At 38.4% G+C, this 17,722-nt stretch overlaps 1 protein-coding gene across 6 annotated transcripts in view; it reads left to right on the top strand.

Moving 5' to 3' along the window:
* TEC (tec protein tyrosine kinase) overlaps positions 1–17,666 on the top strand; it is a 48,887-nt gene extending 31,221 nt beyond the window's left edge. For all 6 annotated transcript variants that reach the window (XM_065836530.2, XM_071807467.1, XM_071807466.1 and 3 more), the window contains 16 exons: positions 1,309–1,410; positions 2,372–2,453; positions 3,711–3,839; positions 5,109–5,149; positions 5,587–5,768; positions 6,777–6,842; positions 8,581–8,635; positions 8,798–8,877; positions 9,447–9,580; positions 10,800–10,874; positions 11,729–11,900; positions 12,063–12,279; positions 12,822–12,886; positions 13,927–14,045; positions 14,389–14,546; positions 16,569–17,666. In XM_065836530.2, the coding sequence (XP_065692602.1) occupies positions 1,309–1,410; positions 2,372–2,453; positions 3,711–3,839; positions 5,109–5,149; positions 5,587–5,768; positions 6,777–6,842; positions 8,581–8,635; positions 8,798–8,877; positions 9,447–9,580; positions 10,800–10,874; positions 11,729–11,900; positions 12,063–12,279; positions 12,822–12,886; positions 13,927–14,045; positions 14,389–14,546; positions 16,569–16,646 (1,755 nt within the window). In that variant the 3' untranslated portion in view covers positions 16,647–17,666. The remainder of the gene's footprint in view (positions 1–1,308; positions 1,411–2,371; positions 2,454–3,710; positions 3,840–5,108; positions 5,150–5,586; positions 5,769–6,776; positions 6,843–8,580; positions 8,636–8,797; positions 8,878–9,446; positions 9,581–10,799; positions 10,875–11,728; positions 11,901–12,062; positions 12,280–12,821; positions 12,887–13,926; positions 14,046–14,388; positions 14,547–16,568) is intronic.
* The last annotated feature ends 56 nt before the right edge of the window (positions 17,667–17,722 follow it).

Genomic DNA, 17,722 nt, shown 5'->3' with positions numbered 1-17,722 from the left:
TGGTTGGCATCTGCTGAGCAGCCAGAAAATGGTAAAGGATTCTTGATCTTCTGTTTTGCAGGACAGAGTGTAAAACTTTCTCCTCACTTATGTTTGTGGTTTTTTCCTCTTGAAATTCTTCCCCAGAGTCAGATCTTGGATCAGGTTAGACTAATCACCTCTTGCTTTTTACGTTGATTCTAGCCATTTTGGAAAGATGAATAGAAATACTTAATACTTGCTTTTCTTAGAATAATAATTTTAAAAATGTACTGAAAGGAGGCAGGGCATTCTTCAACGTAACTGACACACTGGAAAATAAGGGGATAGAAAATCTGGCTATCTAACACTTAGCTACAGTAATTATATTTCCCTAATCAGTAGTTGCTTGTGTGAAAATGCCTCTCAAGAGGGAACTGCAGCACTTTCCAGTGCAATGCTATGAAAACAAACAAACAAAAAAACCACCCCCCCAAAAAACAACAAAAAAGAAGCCCCCCAAACACCCATACATTTCCGTTTGGAGCATATTCTACCACAGAAGTTCTCTACACGGGATGTTGGGTTAGCCAGGCTTTTCAGAAGTTTTGTAAAGTTGCAGAGCAGTTCCAAAAAAGGAGATGTCTTCTATGCTTGTGAGAATGCAAGTTCCATGGGTCACATGTTGATGACCTCAGGATTTCCTACATGAGATTAAGCATGGGAGAAAGAAGTAGTGTGAACAACAAAGAGTTCTTCAACACAGACCCCAGCTTGGCCAGGGACAGGTTTCACCCCCATCTTCTACTTCCTACTTCAGCATGAACTTGTGTTGCTTGAGCCAGCATACCAGTTTCTCTGGAAGTTGGTGAAACATGACAGTCATCCCAAAATGGTGGGAGCACTTCAGCAGCAGGGTGAGGGAGCAGTTGATAGGGTGCATTGGCACCTATTTTCCTCACAGGTTTTAATCATAATTGAAAACTGGCAAAGGGGAAGCCTTCCTTCTTTTGTAGTCAAGTGTTGTGTGTGTGTGGTTTGGGTTTTTTTGTTTGTGTTTTTCTTTACTTAATTTTATTTTATTTATTTTTTTATTTTATTTTTTAAAGAAGAGTAGATTAAACCTATGATTACAACTGATTGGAAAGTGGTACTTTTAACAAAGCAATTACACTGTACTCTTGGCACTTTCTCCAGTGTAGATCTTTATACCCTCTCATTTTCCAAATTACTTCTGCAGTTATAGCAACATCGGTGTCAGAGTGGAAAAGAAAGCAAGAAGTCTCTGCTGAAAAAAAAAAAAAGATAAATTAGTTATTTTACATAATTTTTTTTTCTTTTCTTTTCTAGAAAAAATATAGAAAAGGATCTGTGGATATTTCAAGGATTAAATGTGTAGAAGTTGTAAAAAATGATGGTATTATTCCCTGTCAAAATAAATATCCATTTCAGGTATGTTCCTTTAGTATAAAATAATATAAATTACAGCACTTTTTTTGAACAATGCCAAGTCATTTAGATGTAATTGGTTTGAAATTACTGTTGCTTCTAAATGCTGAGCCCATTCTCTGGCACTCCGGTCTGTGTGGGAGGTGGTTCAAGACCAGCGATTAAAAACCATTCCCAGCAAGCCCTGTAGTCCTATCTCTTGGGAGCTGTGCCTCATACATTTGGTCTTTTCCTTTTCCCCACCTCTCTGCTTGGGTTTTGTCTGGAAAGTGCCTTGTCCTGGTCTTCCTCCAAAATGGATTAGCTGGCAACCCATTTTCCATATCTTCTTTCTTTCACATTAAATTTAATTACTATTAAATTCTATAAGAATTAGAAAATTAAGATAAAATTGGTTGCGTTTTCTTCCATTGTGAACTTAATGGAAATAAACACAGAAAACAAAGGGCTTAGATGGGAAAAATAAATGTTTAGATATAGGGGATTGGATGCTGTTCCTGCTTATGATAGAGGGAATGGTTGAAGTGGGACAATACTTGTTTTCCACCAGTACAAGCAGTGAAGAAAAAGAAGGCAGGAGTCTCCCCAGCACCGTACAGAATGACAAGGAGTTATGAAATGGCCAGGAACAAAGGATGTGTGATTATGAAATAGCTTTAGCAATTAAATTTAACTGGTTTTAGAAAACTCATGATGAAAAATAACCAAAACAAAGCATGAAGCAAACATTTTTCAGGAATACTCTCAAGCTAATGTACCATTAGAAAATCCTTCCTTATTGTACTGGAAGCATCATATATGAATAGTAAACTCTAATAACCTTTTCCCAGTTTCTGTATTTTGTGGCTGAGTACACTAATTTTGTCAAATGTAAGTAATTTGTTTTGTTCTGACTCCTGAGGAATAAATAAATGAATATTACCAGGTGAATGTATTTTGATTGTTTCTTCCCCCCCTCCTCCAGGTTGTATATGATGCTAATACGCTTTATATTTTTGCACCAAGTGCACAAAGCCGGGATCAGTGGGTGAGGAATCTGAAAGAAGGTAATGGAAATTGCTCTTACTTAACATCTGACATACGTAGATGCCTTTACTTGAGTTGGGTGGCTGGCTGGAGTTAACTGCTGCTGTGTTTTGGATTTGTGGCCAAAACAGTGTTGAAAACACACCTGTGTTATAGTTGCTGCTGAGCAGTGTTTGCACAGCTTGGAGACTTTGCCTTTTGCTCCCTCTGCCCCCATAGCAAGTGGGCTGGGGGTGCCTGAGAAGCTGAGTGGTGACACAGCCAGGGCAGCAGACCTGGACTGACCAAAGGGATATTCCAGGCCGTATACTGTCATGTTTGACAATTTTAAAAACTAGGGTAGAGGAAGGCGGGGGTTGAGGTTTTTTGGCTTCTGTATTGGCTGTTGCTCTGAGGCTCACTGAGCGTTGGTCTGCTTTGTGGGAGATGGTGAGCAATTGCCTTTGCATCACTTTTTTTCTGCTTCCCTTGGTTATTAAACTGTATTTATCTCAAGCCGTGAGTTTTTTCCTCTGCTCTTTCTGTTCTTTCCCACATCCACATTGTGGGTCATAAACTAATGTAAAATGACAGGAGGCATGTCCACTGAGTCACAATCTATTTAATGCTGTCATAGTGAGTATAAAGATCTTTTTTTCAAGAGTCTCTTAATTCTTTCTGCCACATCAAATGCTCACACTAATTGCAGGTGCTCTGTAAAGTAATAAGAAATAATTCCTGGGCTGGAGACTACAGGTCAGTGAATAACCTCTGAAACCCAGCAAGCCTGTAGGATATGGGGAAAGGAGCCTTTCAAAACTAACACAGGCACTATGTCATAGAATAGCAATAATGATCAGGTATCTTTCCCTCCAAAACACTATTTGTAGTGGAAATTATGAGTGACTTACAGCAGTAATAACAAGAAAAGGGTCAGGCAGAGGCCCCAGGGTCTTCACAGCTGCCTGACTGCTTTGTGGGGTGCAGGCTGGCAGCTGGGTCTCCTTTGCACCAAACACCCACCTTTGCTGGGGTGGCTGGTTTAGACAGGGAGTATAGCACTCTCGTCTGGAATAAAGCCATGTATTATCCTAAAAATGTCCTCTACTATCGTTGTATTGCCTCCATGTAAACTTGCAAGAAGATCCTTACAAGAAGCAAGTGTAGATTATGCTTCACATTAAAGATATTGTAATATTTATTAAAAATAGCCCTGTTGCAGGTTTGGGGGGGGGGGGGGTGTTTGTTTGTTTTGGTTTTGTTTTTAATCTTTCATTACATGCTCTTTCTTCTTGTAGAAATAAAGAACAACAGCAATATAATGGTAAAATATCATCCTAAGTTCTGGACAGAAGGAATTTATCAGTGCTGCAGACAAACAGAAAAATTAGCACCTGGATGTGAAAAATATAATCTTTTTGAAAACAGTAAGTACATGTGTTACCATAGGAAGTTATTTTTGTTTTTCTGCCATTTTTTAGATGATTGGGTCATCAAAACTAAAGGCTGAGATATTAGGGAAATTTATAGGGCAGAGTGAATAATTGATACTGTACTTGAAGTGAATCAAAATGTTTGTTTTGTTTCCAAGCATTTTGTAAAAAATATAAAAGCCTCCCAAAAAACGTTTAGAAAAAGCTGAAAGGAATCATTGAGGCTTCTGAATTTATTTTTCACTTGGTTTGTTTTTCCCATCTGAAACTCATTTGACCAAGTGTTTACCTCAGACTGAGGATAAAACCTGATGGCAAAAAAGATTCAGCTCAAAATCCTTTCCAGCTCTTCAGTTTCAATAAATAACTTCTATATATCCATGTAAAAGAATAACCATGTTGCATTCAGTGTTACTACAGCAGTGTAAAAATGATACAAGAAGGCTTAATGTATTTCCAGACATGGGACTGAATTTTCTTAGAGGTTTGTAAATGTCTGTACTCTGAACCTGGATGAGCCAGGACTTCCATGGGCACATGCTTCTTCCAGCATCCAAATCCAAGGCTCTTAGTGAAACTGTCAGTGCCTGCATGGTTTCCTGCATCAGAGCCTTAAATGAGAATGGTGCGGACCTGTGAATTTAGTTGCATTAAAACACTTGAAGAATAAATAGCGGCTCATGGTCAGCCTTGCTTGACAGGAGGATGTAAAACCTGACATACAGCTCAATCTTTTTTTAAGTGGAAGAAAGCAGCACAGGAGAAAAAATACTCTCGGGCCTGAGAGAAATAATTAAAAAAACCCATACAACACTATATTTCACAAAGCAAGGGTCAGAGGGAGTATAATTTTTTTAGAAGAGCAGATAGTAATAGAAAAAGATCTTTAAATTGTGGTGACAGGATGACTGCTTCCTTTTTGTATAACTTCTTAATCTCTATCCCTTTTTTATTTCTCATGTATTTCTGCATCTGAGGGCTGTTTCAGGGATCTCTGTCACACACTCTGGTGTGGCACAGATATTGCTAAATCCTGTGGTGAATGCAACCTGCCAGCTGATTTAAGATGTTTTTGCCAAGAAATGTTTAATCAACATTTTCCTAATGCTTAATTGGAGTTGTCTTTTGCTTTCTGGCTTACTAAGCTATCCCGAATGCTAATTAAAATGTTAACATCTTGTCTGAATTTTAAACCTTTTATTCAGTTTTTAAATTTATAGGTAAATGGATAAACACAAATATTTTCTTGTGGTCTTTTTCTAGGTGTGATGAGATTGCCCTCTCCAATGCCAGAAAAAAGTGCGGTAGGTAGCGTCTTTAAAACATCTCTGTTTTGAGATGGTGTTTAGGTTTCTTGTGGTTCTTTCCATATCTTACAGCAAAGGTCTATGCATCAGTGGGCTTCATGCTCTATTTCAGGGTGGAAAAAAAAAAAAATTGACGTTTAGCTGCACTTATTAGCTGTACTTGTGCTGCTGGTGGGAGAGAGGGTTGGAAAGCAAACACCAGCTGGGGTTGCCCTTTACTGGCAGCTGCAGGGTGAGTCAACACCTTGGGTTGCTGCCTCCTGGAGCCACCACAAGCTCACGTCTGGGGCAACCCAGAGCCAGCCCAGCTTTTGCCTCGGGGACGTTTGAGCTGGTTTGCACTGGTGTGATGACACTGGTGTGATGATGGTAAGGGCAGGTGGGGTGGAAAAATGGAGCAGAGTGGGATGATAATGATGTTGGGTTTTTTTCAGCGAAGACCTCCGCCACCTGTTCCTCCAGTCGAAGAAAATGGCAATGAAGAGGAGGAGATAGTTGTAGCAATGTATGACTTTGAGCCTACAGAACATCATGATTTAAGATTAGAGAAAGGTGAAGAATATACGGTGATTGAGAAGAATGACATTCACTGGTGGAAAGCGAAAGACAAATATGGGTAAACATGGGTTCCTTATTTTTCATTACAAAGATAGTAAGGCTATTTCCATGTTGTAGTACTTTATATTGACTGTGTGTCAACAAAGAACTCTATTAGACCCCACTTTATGTCTTTATCTTTACCTGTATCCTTTGGATCTTGTCTTTAATCCTACCTGGAAACCAGTTTTTAAAAGTGCGGTTCTCAATAGATTGTGGGGTCAGAGTGCAAAGATGGTTGCAGAAGTGGAAGCTTTTACAATTATATTTCCTGTCAGACTTCATGGTTTCCCAGTTAAAGCATCAGCCAGCCTAGAAAACCTCACTAGACTGGTATAGTACTCCCGCTTCTCTGGGAAATGGCTCATTAGGGAGCAATATGGTTAACAGGCTCTGACTTCTAGGCTTGAATAATCATCATCTTAATAGCTGGATCATTAGGGATGATCTCTGAATGAGTTAAGAGAGAGTTCCACTGAGATGCCTTAATGACTACAATTTTATATTCCCTGGATTAGAATTTTTCTATGCAGTTTTAAAGGTGGAGGTTTCCATACTTCAATATTTATCAGGTCCCTGTTGCAATATTTTAGGGGTAATTGTGAGTTATCGGGTCATGGCAGGCTCCAAACATGTTTCCAGTGACTGGTTGAGACCTCTGAGAGCAGAAGTGATAGAGTAGCAGAGGGTTACTCTTCTTCACCCCTTCTGCTGTTTTTCTTGGACACTTCTGCTGCCTGTGTCCCATCTCTAGGTGCAGTGAAAGTTAATGTGGGGATGCTGATGTGGAAAACAAGTCTCTGTGTAATCAGCAGTAGAGTGGGTGGCTCAGTAATAAATAAATGACAGAGAGGGACCTCTGGTAGTTAACAGAATGAAACACTGCCTTCTGGGCATGCAATTTTACATGTTTTCACTCAGATAGTATCTTTTATATACATATATATTACATACATACACACATACATGCCTATTTATTTATTTGTTTGTTTGTTCATGTATTTATTTATTTATTTATTTATTTTAGAAAACAAGGATATATTCCAAGCAACTATGTAACAGGAAAGAAGTCCAACAACCTTGATCAATATGAGTAAGTGAATATTTAAATTAAAATCTTGACGGTCATAAGATGAAACCTATGCTTTAAAAATGATGATGTATTTTTAAAGTTTTGTAAGCAATTATTTGCATACAATAGCAAGTACTTCAGAGATGCAATTTAAGTATTTGAAATAGTCATATTTTTGTTCTGATTCTCCTCATTGATTTTGCTGTGATTCATTATGTAGAATCAAGGCAGTGAGATGGCTAACAGGCATGTAATTTTTAGGCTATTACTATTAAAGCATAAAAACCCTCCGTGATAGCTCTGATAGACAAAGAGGAAATTTACCCATTATAAATGTGCTGAATGTTTTTTTAAATATTAAAGTGACATGTTTACCCGAAGTGTGTGACAGTAAGATAGAGTAAAAAGCAGTGGAAATCATTCAAAGTAAACATAACAGATCAGAGATTTTGGAAGGCAGCTTTAATTTCACAAATATATATCACTCAGTGTATTTTAAGTCTTGGTGTGTGCATATAACGTACCAGCTATAAAAGTATAACTTTTTTTTTTTAATGTTTCTTCTAATTGATGTTTAATTATGGAGAACTTATTTAACAACATCAGAATAAATTTGAGCACTGTAGCCTCCAAGCCTGTTCTTCTTGATACTCGGTTTTCAGTACAGTATAAACCGTTGTGCCCGAGAACTTAAGACATGTTTCATGACTTTTAGATAAAATGGAGCTGTAAGGCAATAATAGTGAAAACTAGTTTACAAACTACATTAGTAGCTCTAGAACTCTACTCTCAGCCACGTATAGCTCCTACTGCTATGTTTTGACAGCAGGTAGGGTTTCTTTTGGGATTTTATCTTTGGCTTTACTAGAGGAAATTATCTGTTCTTTGTTACTTTCTGATCTTCGAGGCTTTTAAGAGCCCTGCCCTGCTCTGGGCTGAGCTGCAGGGCTGGCAGAAAGGGAAGGAAGGAACTGGGCTGCCTTATCTGGTCCAGCCACTTTGTGCTTTGCCACCTTGGGGCTGTAATTCTGAGTCACCGTGCAGTTCAGGGAGGATTACTCCAGGTCATCTACCAACTGCAAGAAACCACCATCTCCGGAAGAGCAGAACCTGATTAGAGGCTGCTCTGCCACTTCCCTGCTCAGTTACTGCCCTGGCAGCATAGCTCAAAACAATTGCACCACACCATTTGTGAGCTGCGTGTTTTTCCTTTTTTATATTATTCACTGCAGCTGGCTCAAATATCAGTGCTTCTGTGGCTGCTTTAACCTGCCTGTGCAGCACCGAGCTTGGGGATGTGCAGCCATGACATTTAATTCACTTTCAATCTCCTCTTTGGTAGGTGAGTCCTCCTTGGAAAATCAGAACTGTGAAGTTATTGAATGAAAGAGTAGCCAGCTCCACAGTTGGCTTGACTGGTGTGTAGGCAGCTGCTTCCCCAGGGCTGCCAGCCTGCCCTCAGGCTGATGTTCAGAGCAACTACTACCATCAACCTGAGAAGTGTTTTTCCTGAAAAATTAGTTCCATTACCTGAACTTCATTGGCTTCTTTGAGATCTTCCTGGATTTGTTTCAGGACATTTTTATGGGATAACTGAGCAATGTAATAGAGATTGATTTTTGTACATTAACTAAAGTTCAGTTGTTGACCTTTGTTATTATAAAATTATTGAATGTGTCGCTTTGTAATACTTTGCTTTAAGCATCTTATGGAAATCTTGCTTTTTGGAGAAGTTTTGGTTACTGATGTTGTGTTGCAGGTGGTTCAGCAGAAACCTCAACAGAAGCAAGGCAGAGCAGCTCCTCAGAAATGAGGTGAGTACAGCAGCCTTGCAGTACTAGTAATGAAATTTGTGTAAAGTAGCTGCTTTTATTGAAGCAAATGCTTATTTTGGCATGTGCAAATCACAGAACGAGTAGAAGAAACATGCAGCTTAAAACCACTTGTACAAAACTGTCAATGTTCTTACATTTTAGGATAAAGAAGGTGGTTTTGTGGTGAGAGACTCAAGTCAGCCTGGCCTGTATACAGTTTCCCTTTATACAAAATTTGGAGGGTGAGTTTCTGTGGCTGCTCTGCACACCTTGTCTTGTCTGAATCCATTTGTATCCATCTCCAAATCCATGGGCTGGAAGAAAGCCCAGGAGAGAGCTCACCAAAGAAATGAGGGGTGCTGCGACAGAAAAGATGTGTGACTAAAATGAACTTCTCAGCTCCCTGGTTAGGTCATGTTTGCTTTAATCCAGTGTAGACCTGAACTGCCACTCAAAGAAGGCCTTGATTTCCCACCCCACTTGATCTCTTTCCTCCTGCAGCCCAAATGTTTGTATTGGTGTGTGGTGAGATGGACTGGGGAGCTCACTGGGCTGAAAATTAACCTATTATGGGTTAATCTTCAGGTTGGTCTGAGCACTGAGAATAAGGTGAGTCACCAGCACTTGGGAGCTTTGGTATTCAAGCTGTTCCTGAAGCGTGTGACATGGGGCTCCTGCACTGGCCCTTTTGGTTTCCTTTTCTTGGTCAATGTACAACTCTTAAAAAAAATCACAACAAATGACATTGTGTTATTACTATTATAATTGCTATTATTATTATTATTATTATTGTTACTATTTACTTTTCCAGAGAAGGTTCGTCAGGAATAAGACACTACCATATAAAAGAAACAGTGACATCACCGAAGCAGTACTACCTCGCAGAAAAACATCTATTTAACTCCATTCCAGAAATAATTGAGTATCATAAACATAATGCAGCAGGTAGATGAACTGGATTTTTTTCTGTCACTTAGGCTTGATTTGAAAAGGTGTAAGGCATTTTAGAATTTTAATGAAAGTGTTTAGATTTTTACAGATCCTTCTTTTTCAGGGAAGCCATGAGACACTGCATTTTCTCTTTTTTCAATATAGGCACTCTTTTGAAAGGTTCTATGTAAATGTTTATAAATATAAATATATATATATATCTATATGTTCTTGTTCCAAGAGTAACAAAAGAACAGCTGTATCAAGTCAGGAAAAATCGTTCATTTAGCTCCATTTCATGTCTCCATGAGAGCTGCCTGTAACTTACACCAGATGGATAGGGATGGTGCTTCCCCAGAGTACTCTCCAGGCACTAGCTTTTTAGCTGTGGGTTGCCACCATTTAAAATGATCTAATTTTTCCCACATAGCAAACAGATGAGGAGAGCAGTAATGTGTTGTTTAGGAAATAGGAGTCTTTGTAAAGGTTAGACACTTCACATCTATAGCTGATGGCTCATGCTGGTGTCTGCTCACTGTATGATCAGATAGGGAGAGTTTAGGAATTAGATTCAAGACACAGATATTAAAATAATGTATTTTTTCAACTCTAATTTGTGCATAAATTTCCACCGTCACTGATATTTTCCAGATGTTTGTATCTAGTTCAGATGACCTGGAATTTCATGATGATATTCTGGAAAATATGCTCCAAAACATAGCCCTGCTTTTCATTTATTATAACTGATTTTACTACTTGTGTTTTAATTGTTTCATTGCTTTTACCTCATGGTGTATTGAATTCTCACAAGATTTTAGGAGAATATTCAGTTAGCTTGCAGCCTTTATTTTGTGAATGTAAAATCCCAGTGTAAAACTGCTGGGATTTATGTGTGAAACAGAAATGATTAAAAGTAACTTATCTTTCTGATCAGAAAGGGGTCCTCAGCCTTTGTTGGTGCCAGCATAATGGTAAAGCACAGATATGTATGCGTATATCTATGTCCATATCTCACCAGTAAAGAAGCAGCAGCAAGTCAGATGCAATGAATGGCCTTATGTACCTCTTGTAGCCACTTAGAGTAGTCACAACAATGCAATTGCAGAAAATATGGCCAAAGCTGTATATAACGATAAGCTTATTAATCAGTGTTTGCAGTGAATAAGTGTCTGATTTGCTGCCCGGCACTGTTTCAGAAGTAAGCTGTCTCTTTTGAATTATCTTTGAACATCAGGTCTTGTTACCCGGCTTCGTTACCCAGTGACCCCAAAGAAGACGACAGCACCAACAACAGCAGGATTCAGTTATGGTAATTGTGTGTTATATTAATCTGCATGTAGCTTTTCTAATGATTTTGTACATGCAAGTTGCCACAATGTTTTCTAAAAATTTTGAAACGACCTAATTTTGTATTGTGCAATTGCCTACACTAACTTATGCGGGTCCAGGTTGTACCTTGGAGACCCTTGCTCAGAGGACTGGCACGCAAAGACATGACTGCTGGCAGTAGGTGTGTGGTGCCAAGGGCAGCAGTGAGGAGAGGCAGAATGTGGCGCCAGTGCTCCAGGGCAATTCAGCATCTTCCTCCATGCTTTTGTGGACACCTCTGTCTGATTAAAGAGCTGTGCTTTTGGCTCCTTCATAAGCCTCCAGACTTCTGACTCAACCTTGGGTCCTTTGATCTTTGTGGAAGGGTCACTATATATATATATGTGTGTGTGTGTATATATATATGTCTATATATATATATATGTGTGTGTGTGTGTGTATATATATGTCTATATATATATATATGGTTTTTTTTTTTTTTAAGTTTGGAATAACCTGTTTGAGCATGGCTTTTCAGGTGACGTGAACAGCTGCTCACACACTGGCACAACTTTTTATGATGGCAGATTGTTGAAATCAAGTCTGATAATCCCAGTATGTAATTGTTGGCTTCAAGAACATTTAAGTTTTGCTTTCTGTGTGGGTCAGGAGCTGCTTAAAGGCTATGTCTAGCTAAAAGTTTGTTTTGTGAGAAGTTAATTTTAAAATGTTTTCTCCCTAAATTCCCTGATATGCCAGTAATTCAGCATTTCCCTATTCTCCTTCTTTTCACCTACCAGTTAGGTATGTTCCCTAGTACAGCAGTCATGGGCTCTTGTTTGTTTTGTTTTATAGAGAAATGGGAAATTAATCCCTCGGAACTGACATTCATGAGAGAACTGGGGAGTGGTCTCTTTGGTGTAGTGCGCCTTGGGAAATGGAGGGCGCAGTATAAAGTGGCCATCAAAGCAATTCGGGAAGGTGCGATGTATGAAGAAGATTTCATTGAAGAAGCTAAAGTAATGATGTGAGTTTGGTGCTTGGTGCTTTTATTGCCAGATCTAGGCCTCTGATGCCATTTAATGATTATAAATAAAACACTTTGGGCAGGTGGTATTTTTGCAGTTTTGTGGGGGTGGAGAGCTAATACTGGGCGGAAGTAATAATGACACGATCTCAATATTTTCAGGAAGCTAACGCATCCTAAGTTAGTTCAGCTGTACGGTGTGTGCACACAACAGAGACCTATTTACATCGTGACAGAATTCATGGAGCATGGCTGCCTTCTCAATTACCTGAGACAAAAACGGGGAGTTTTGAGTAAAGATGTCCTGCTCACTATGTGCCAAGACGTATGTGAGGGAATGGAGTACCTGGAGAGAAACAGCTTTATCCACAGAGACCTGGTAACGTCCCATTAGGCAATACACTCCTCTCTGAAATTTTAATTTTTGAACTTAGCCATTCCTTTTTGAAACAACCTGTTTGTACATAACTGTTTTCGTTCTTGCAGAAAATTCTAAGTGGTTGAAGTTGACTCTTCAGGGTCTAATCAAGTCTCTAAAATTAGCCTGTAGAAAAAATGATGAGAGGTTTATCTCTCCCAATAAAATGGCATAACATTTCTCTGATTTTTTTATGAATAGTTAATAGCTATTTGTACTCATATAATAGTGTATCTCTGCTCTGTATTGGTGCCATTTTCACTATTCATGAATCCCTCAAGATGATAATTTTTTCTGGTGATCATTTTACAAAATGGTTTAGTTGTCAAAATAATACTGTCATGAGCAAATGCACATGTACTTTTTATAAAGAGAATGCACTACCGAACTTGGTAAACGGGTGAACTTGCTAAGCAATGAAGACAAAGTCCACATTAGACCATTGTAATTTGTCTGCAAGAGAGTGCAAGTTTTTAATCCAAATCTAACCATTCCCTTTGCAGGCTGCCAGGAACTGCTTGGTGAGTGACTCAGGAGTGGTCAAAGTCTCAGATTTTGGAATGACAAGGTATGGGTGAGCGTGCAAACAGATTTGTGGGGATTTGGGAAAATTCACCTAACCATTGCACTTAGGTAACACATGCCCAGGAAAATTAACAGGCAGAAAAATGATCTTTAACAACCTCTCTAGGGAACATCCTTTGGTTCATTTTTTTTTTTCCAGTGCCTTTAAACCTTGTTCATTCTCTGCTCATTTGTCAATTTCCTTACTCATTTTAATTCTGGAAAATCAAAACTAGGCAGTTTATTCTCTCAAAGTGTGTCTAGTGTTTACCATGAGAGGCCTGACTTTGAGCTGACTCCATGATCTGACTGGCATTCTATTAGCAACTTGCTGTAACATCTGTGAAAATCTTCTGAATTTTAATCTTGTAGTGATGCAGGAGTTACATTGCAGCTTGTGTCTTGGACAGCTCACACTGCAGAGATAGTTGTTAATCTGTATGTGGGTAAATAAGTGATAGAGGCTGTTAAGTGAGTTTGTGATCCTCTTGGGGTAGGTGGTTCAGAGTTGCATCTCACTAGCTGAAGTACTGGGAGATGCTGAGACCTGGAGAGGGGCTAATTTTCTGCCTTTCTTAGCACTCATGGGTGCTACATCAGGTGGGTGATGTGTGGGTGAGGCGGGGGGGGAGCAAGCACCTACAAGGAAGATGTTAAAGCGTCATGGTTTGATCATGCTGCTCTTGGCTTTTGCTGTGCTTGCATGTCCCGTGATGTCTGAATTCTGACTGGCCTGTGAGAAACAGCAAGAAATTTATGCTTTTGCATTATTTTCTCTTGTAATAGACATTTAACTTGCAGGTGGCCTAGACCTGTGTTGTATAGCTAATAACTGCAAGAGAAGACTCTGAGGTCATAATAAAAAGAAGCTGGGTCCTGACTGAAACCTTAGCACTACCACAGAGAAGCATTTTTATTATGCAGTGCTAACAGTTATGGCCATTAGGTGGCAATATGAGCTTCTAATATTCAAATCCAAATCTAAATTATAATTTGCAGTCGTGAAGGCTTACTGAAGGACATAATGTTTTTCTTTTTTTTTAGGTATGTCCTTGATGATCAATACACAAGCTCCTCAGGGGCTAAATTTCCTGTGAAGTGGTGCCCCCCAGAAGTTTTTAATTATAGCCGATTCAGTAGCAAGTCAGATGTCTGGTCATTTGGTAAGACATTCATTACTGAAATAAAGCACTGTTCTTACATTTTATCAATAGCAGTTAAGCTCTAGTTTATTGGAAGGATTCAGACATGAGGGAAGAAGCTCTGAGAAATGATTTGCCATGGTTCTATGCTTGCATGAAGTTCCACAGGGATCTTTAGATTTGTTACTTATTAAAACCCACGCTACTAGAAGATGATGTTTTCAGCGATGATGAGTGAACACTTTTTAGAATATGAATCTCAGACTATTTATCTATCAGAAATTCTGGGCCCAGAGCTCAAAATAAGCATATTTTTAAGAAGTGAATTGTGTGTTTCCTTAATATTTACTTTTTTTTTTTTTAGGTGTCTTAATGTGGGAAGTATTTACAGAAGGAAAAATGCCCTTTGAAAAAAACTCAAACTATGAAGTGGTAACGATGGTTAGCCAAGGGCATCGTTTGTATCGGCCCAAACTAGCCTGCAAGCAGGTGTATGAAATTATGATGATGTGCTGGCAGGAGGTATGTACTTTTTAATTATTCTTGTCTTTGAATTGAAAAAAAAGTCAATCTAACAACAGCAGTTAATCCCTATTGCAGCATTATGATTGTATCCAGCTCTGTCAGCTATTCATGCGTTTACTGCTAAGACAAAGATCTCCCTCTGGTTTGCAGCTGAACTAGAGCTGTGATAAGAAAAATGACCAAGGAAATTTCTATGAAATAAATGGACTGTTGGATTAAGAATGCAAAGACATCTAGTAACAAAATGGAATAATTGCTAAATCTGTGCTGGTCATGTTTATAGCTGCATACAAATACTGACAGCAAAAAAATTCATTCAGAACAGTCTGGAGATAGAGAATCTGATTTTTGTATTGCCTCAGTTTGTAAGTCATTATGGAAACATGCCAGAATAACTGAAAATATTTTTAAAGGAATAATTCATTACCTGATCATAAATTATATAAGAAATATAGATTAATTTGCTGTTGAATCTAAATCCAAATGCAAGGCTTGTAAAGAAAGATAAAAATACACTGTACTGTTAATCCTTCTAACCCAGAAAGATACTGACTGTACAATTTTCAAAGAGGTCAAAGGGGCAGCAACCCCAAATTCAGTACTTTACCAACTACATCAGTATAAAACAGTTCTTGCATTATTAAAGCAGGAAGTCTGTAAGAGGATAGATGCAGTTACTGAGGTACCTCTAATTTTGAGAAAGCAATTGAGGAAACCAAAAATGGAAAGAGCTACATGATTTATTTCTAGTTAGTCTTTGCCACAGGGGGTGCTGGGCAAAACCTGCTCTTTTCCAGTAATAAAGATGACATGCTGTCTGATGCTTGTCTTGTAGGAGAAGGTGCTAGAACAGAGAGCAATTAGTCATCAAACCAACTGGTGGAGGTCTAAAACTTACAAACCAGTTGGTTTGTGCAGCAAAAAATACATTAAAAACAACAGTGCCGTGGAGGGCTCTGGAATCACAAATACATCTGTAGTTCAAAAAGCTGTTCATAGGAACCAGAAAAGAAAAGATCATTACATTTTATCTGTACTTGGTAACCAGCTTGAAATGGTCATTAAAATGGAATAATAAATTACCTGGAAGATAATAAGTTATTTGTTAATGCTCTTTGGATATTAATATGTATTTATGATTTATATAAACATTAATGAATAGTTGATTTCATAAGGGGTTATTAACAATAAAATCGAAGCAGTCATCACATGGGAGAGAATGAATCTTTGTTTGCAAACAGGACACAAGTAATGGCAAGATACTGTCAATCTCTGTCATTAAATATGATTAACTCTAGGTACTTCAGTCCTCATTTAATCAATCTATTAGTGATTTATAGAGGGAATAGAATACTGAGGCTTCAAAATTCAGCAGGTGATACAAATCTGATAAATGGGCTGATAAACTGAGGAATAGTGCAAGTTACCCAGCCATCCAGAGGAGGTAAAATTAACTGTGTGAACAAGATCAGTCAAGAGGCTACCTCAGTGTATTGCCATAATTAAAAACCAAAACAAAACAAACCCAAAATCCAAAAACTAGAACAAACCAAAAATCAATAGGATGTTATGATGCATAAGGAACTGTGTGGAAAATAAAGTAGATGAAGGATGCCACTACAGAAGTCTATGGTGCAGTCTCATTTTGGAGTCTAAAAAATAATGTTGAAGTAAAAGTGGTTTCAGGGAATGACACTCAGTTCTTAGGAGCATGAACAACTCGTGTAAAGAAAGATGGAGCAATTCATTGGGGGAGGTGGGGATGGGGAATAAAAATGAAAAAGTGTAGAACTATGCAAAATAATGAATTATATGAAGACTATAGTAAAAAAGGTGACAGTGACACTTACTGAGATTAAGCAACGCATCCAAAAATCTACACAAGGAAATATTTTTGCATGTCACATCTAATGAAACATTATATTTGTTGCCACAGAATGTTATCAAGACCACTAATTTATCAAAATCAACACAACTTTGCTGCTTTTTGATCATAGCTGTACATGCTTTTATTTTTAGAAGCCAGAGGGACGCCCGACTTTTGAAGACTTGCTTCACATGATCATTGACATTGCAGAGGGTGAAGATGCTTTCTGAAAAAAGACAACAGCTGCACAAGTGCAGGAAAGAAGCTACTTTCCAGAGATGTGGCTTCACCATTTCTTTTTAAAGGCTTGATCCTATAAGCTGCTGGATGCTGCTAAAAATCATGGGGAACCTGTAACATCTGATCAACTCCAGCACGAGGAGAGTCTTAGGTGATGTTGGGAAATGAGCACAGTATCTTCAACAATACTTGCCATCTCTATATGTTTGCTGAAAAGTCAGCATTGCATAGCTGGCACGTTGAGCTCTTTATGGAGGAAGAGAGAATGTGGCCAGGGCTGAGGAGCCTAATTTGCATTTACTGGGTTGGGCTCATGTACATACAGTCCATGTTTCTGATTTTCTCTTTACCCAGGCATTAGTATTAGTAGTAATTTGCATGCTTAAAAGTTGAAGGTATCTATAAATAGCTATTTACTGACATAGAAAAGTTTCCAGAGATTCTTCAGGAACATGATGGGTGTTTCATGACAGATCAAGAACACAAAATATGTCTCTTTCATTTGCACATGGTAGGTTGTTGACAGCACAGTCTTCAGTTTAGTGTAACACTCAAAAATCCTTGCTTCAGAACTGGGCTGTGATGTTTCCCAAGCCAATCTAGGGTGTTTTGTCAACCAGAGACCTCCCAGGGTTAATCTTGATGTTACTTGTGAAAAATAAGTCCAAGATTCAGCATAACTGGCTGTCAGTGTACCATAGTACCTTGCTTTGGATTAATTCTAAAATAATTTATATGCTGTATGTATTGTAAATATATATATTCTATGCTCTTATTTATATAAAGTGTGTTTTCCTCTTGAGATTTTCAAGCACAAGTTTGTCCTACCTTCACTTACATACACAACTTGATACATAGGGTTGTAAATGAAAGTATGTACACTCTCAGATGTGTTTAAGGAGGGCTCCTCTTTCTGTCTGTTATCTGTATGCACAGTGATCTGACCTTTGTGTTCTTAGCAGAAAATGTCATACTACACATGTATGTAAATAAAATGAATGTTAACTATTGTTTGGAACCAACTAATGCATTACCAATAACTTCCCCTCAGTGCATCATAAGCTAA

Source organism: Patagioenas fasciata, chromosome 4 (assembly GCF_037038585.1).
Source record: "Patagioenas fasciata isolate bPatFas1 chromosome 4, bPatFas1.hap1, whole genome shotgun sequence".
Classification (NCBI taxonomy): Eukaryota; Metazoa; Chordata; class Aves; order Columbiformes; family Columbidae; genus Patagioenas; species Patagioenas fasciata.
This window is presented reverse-complemented; position numbering and strand designations above follow the sequence as displayed.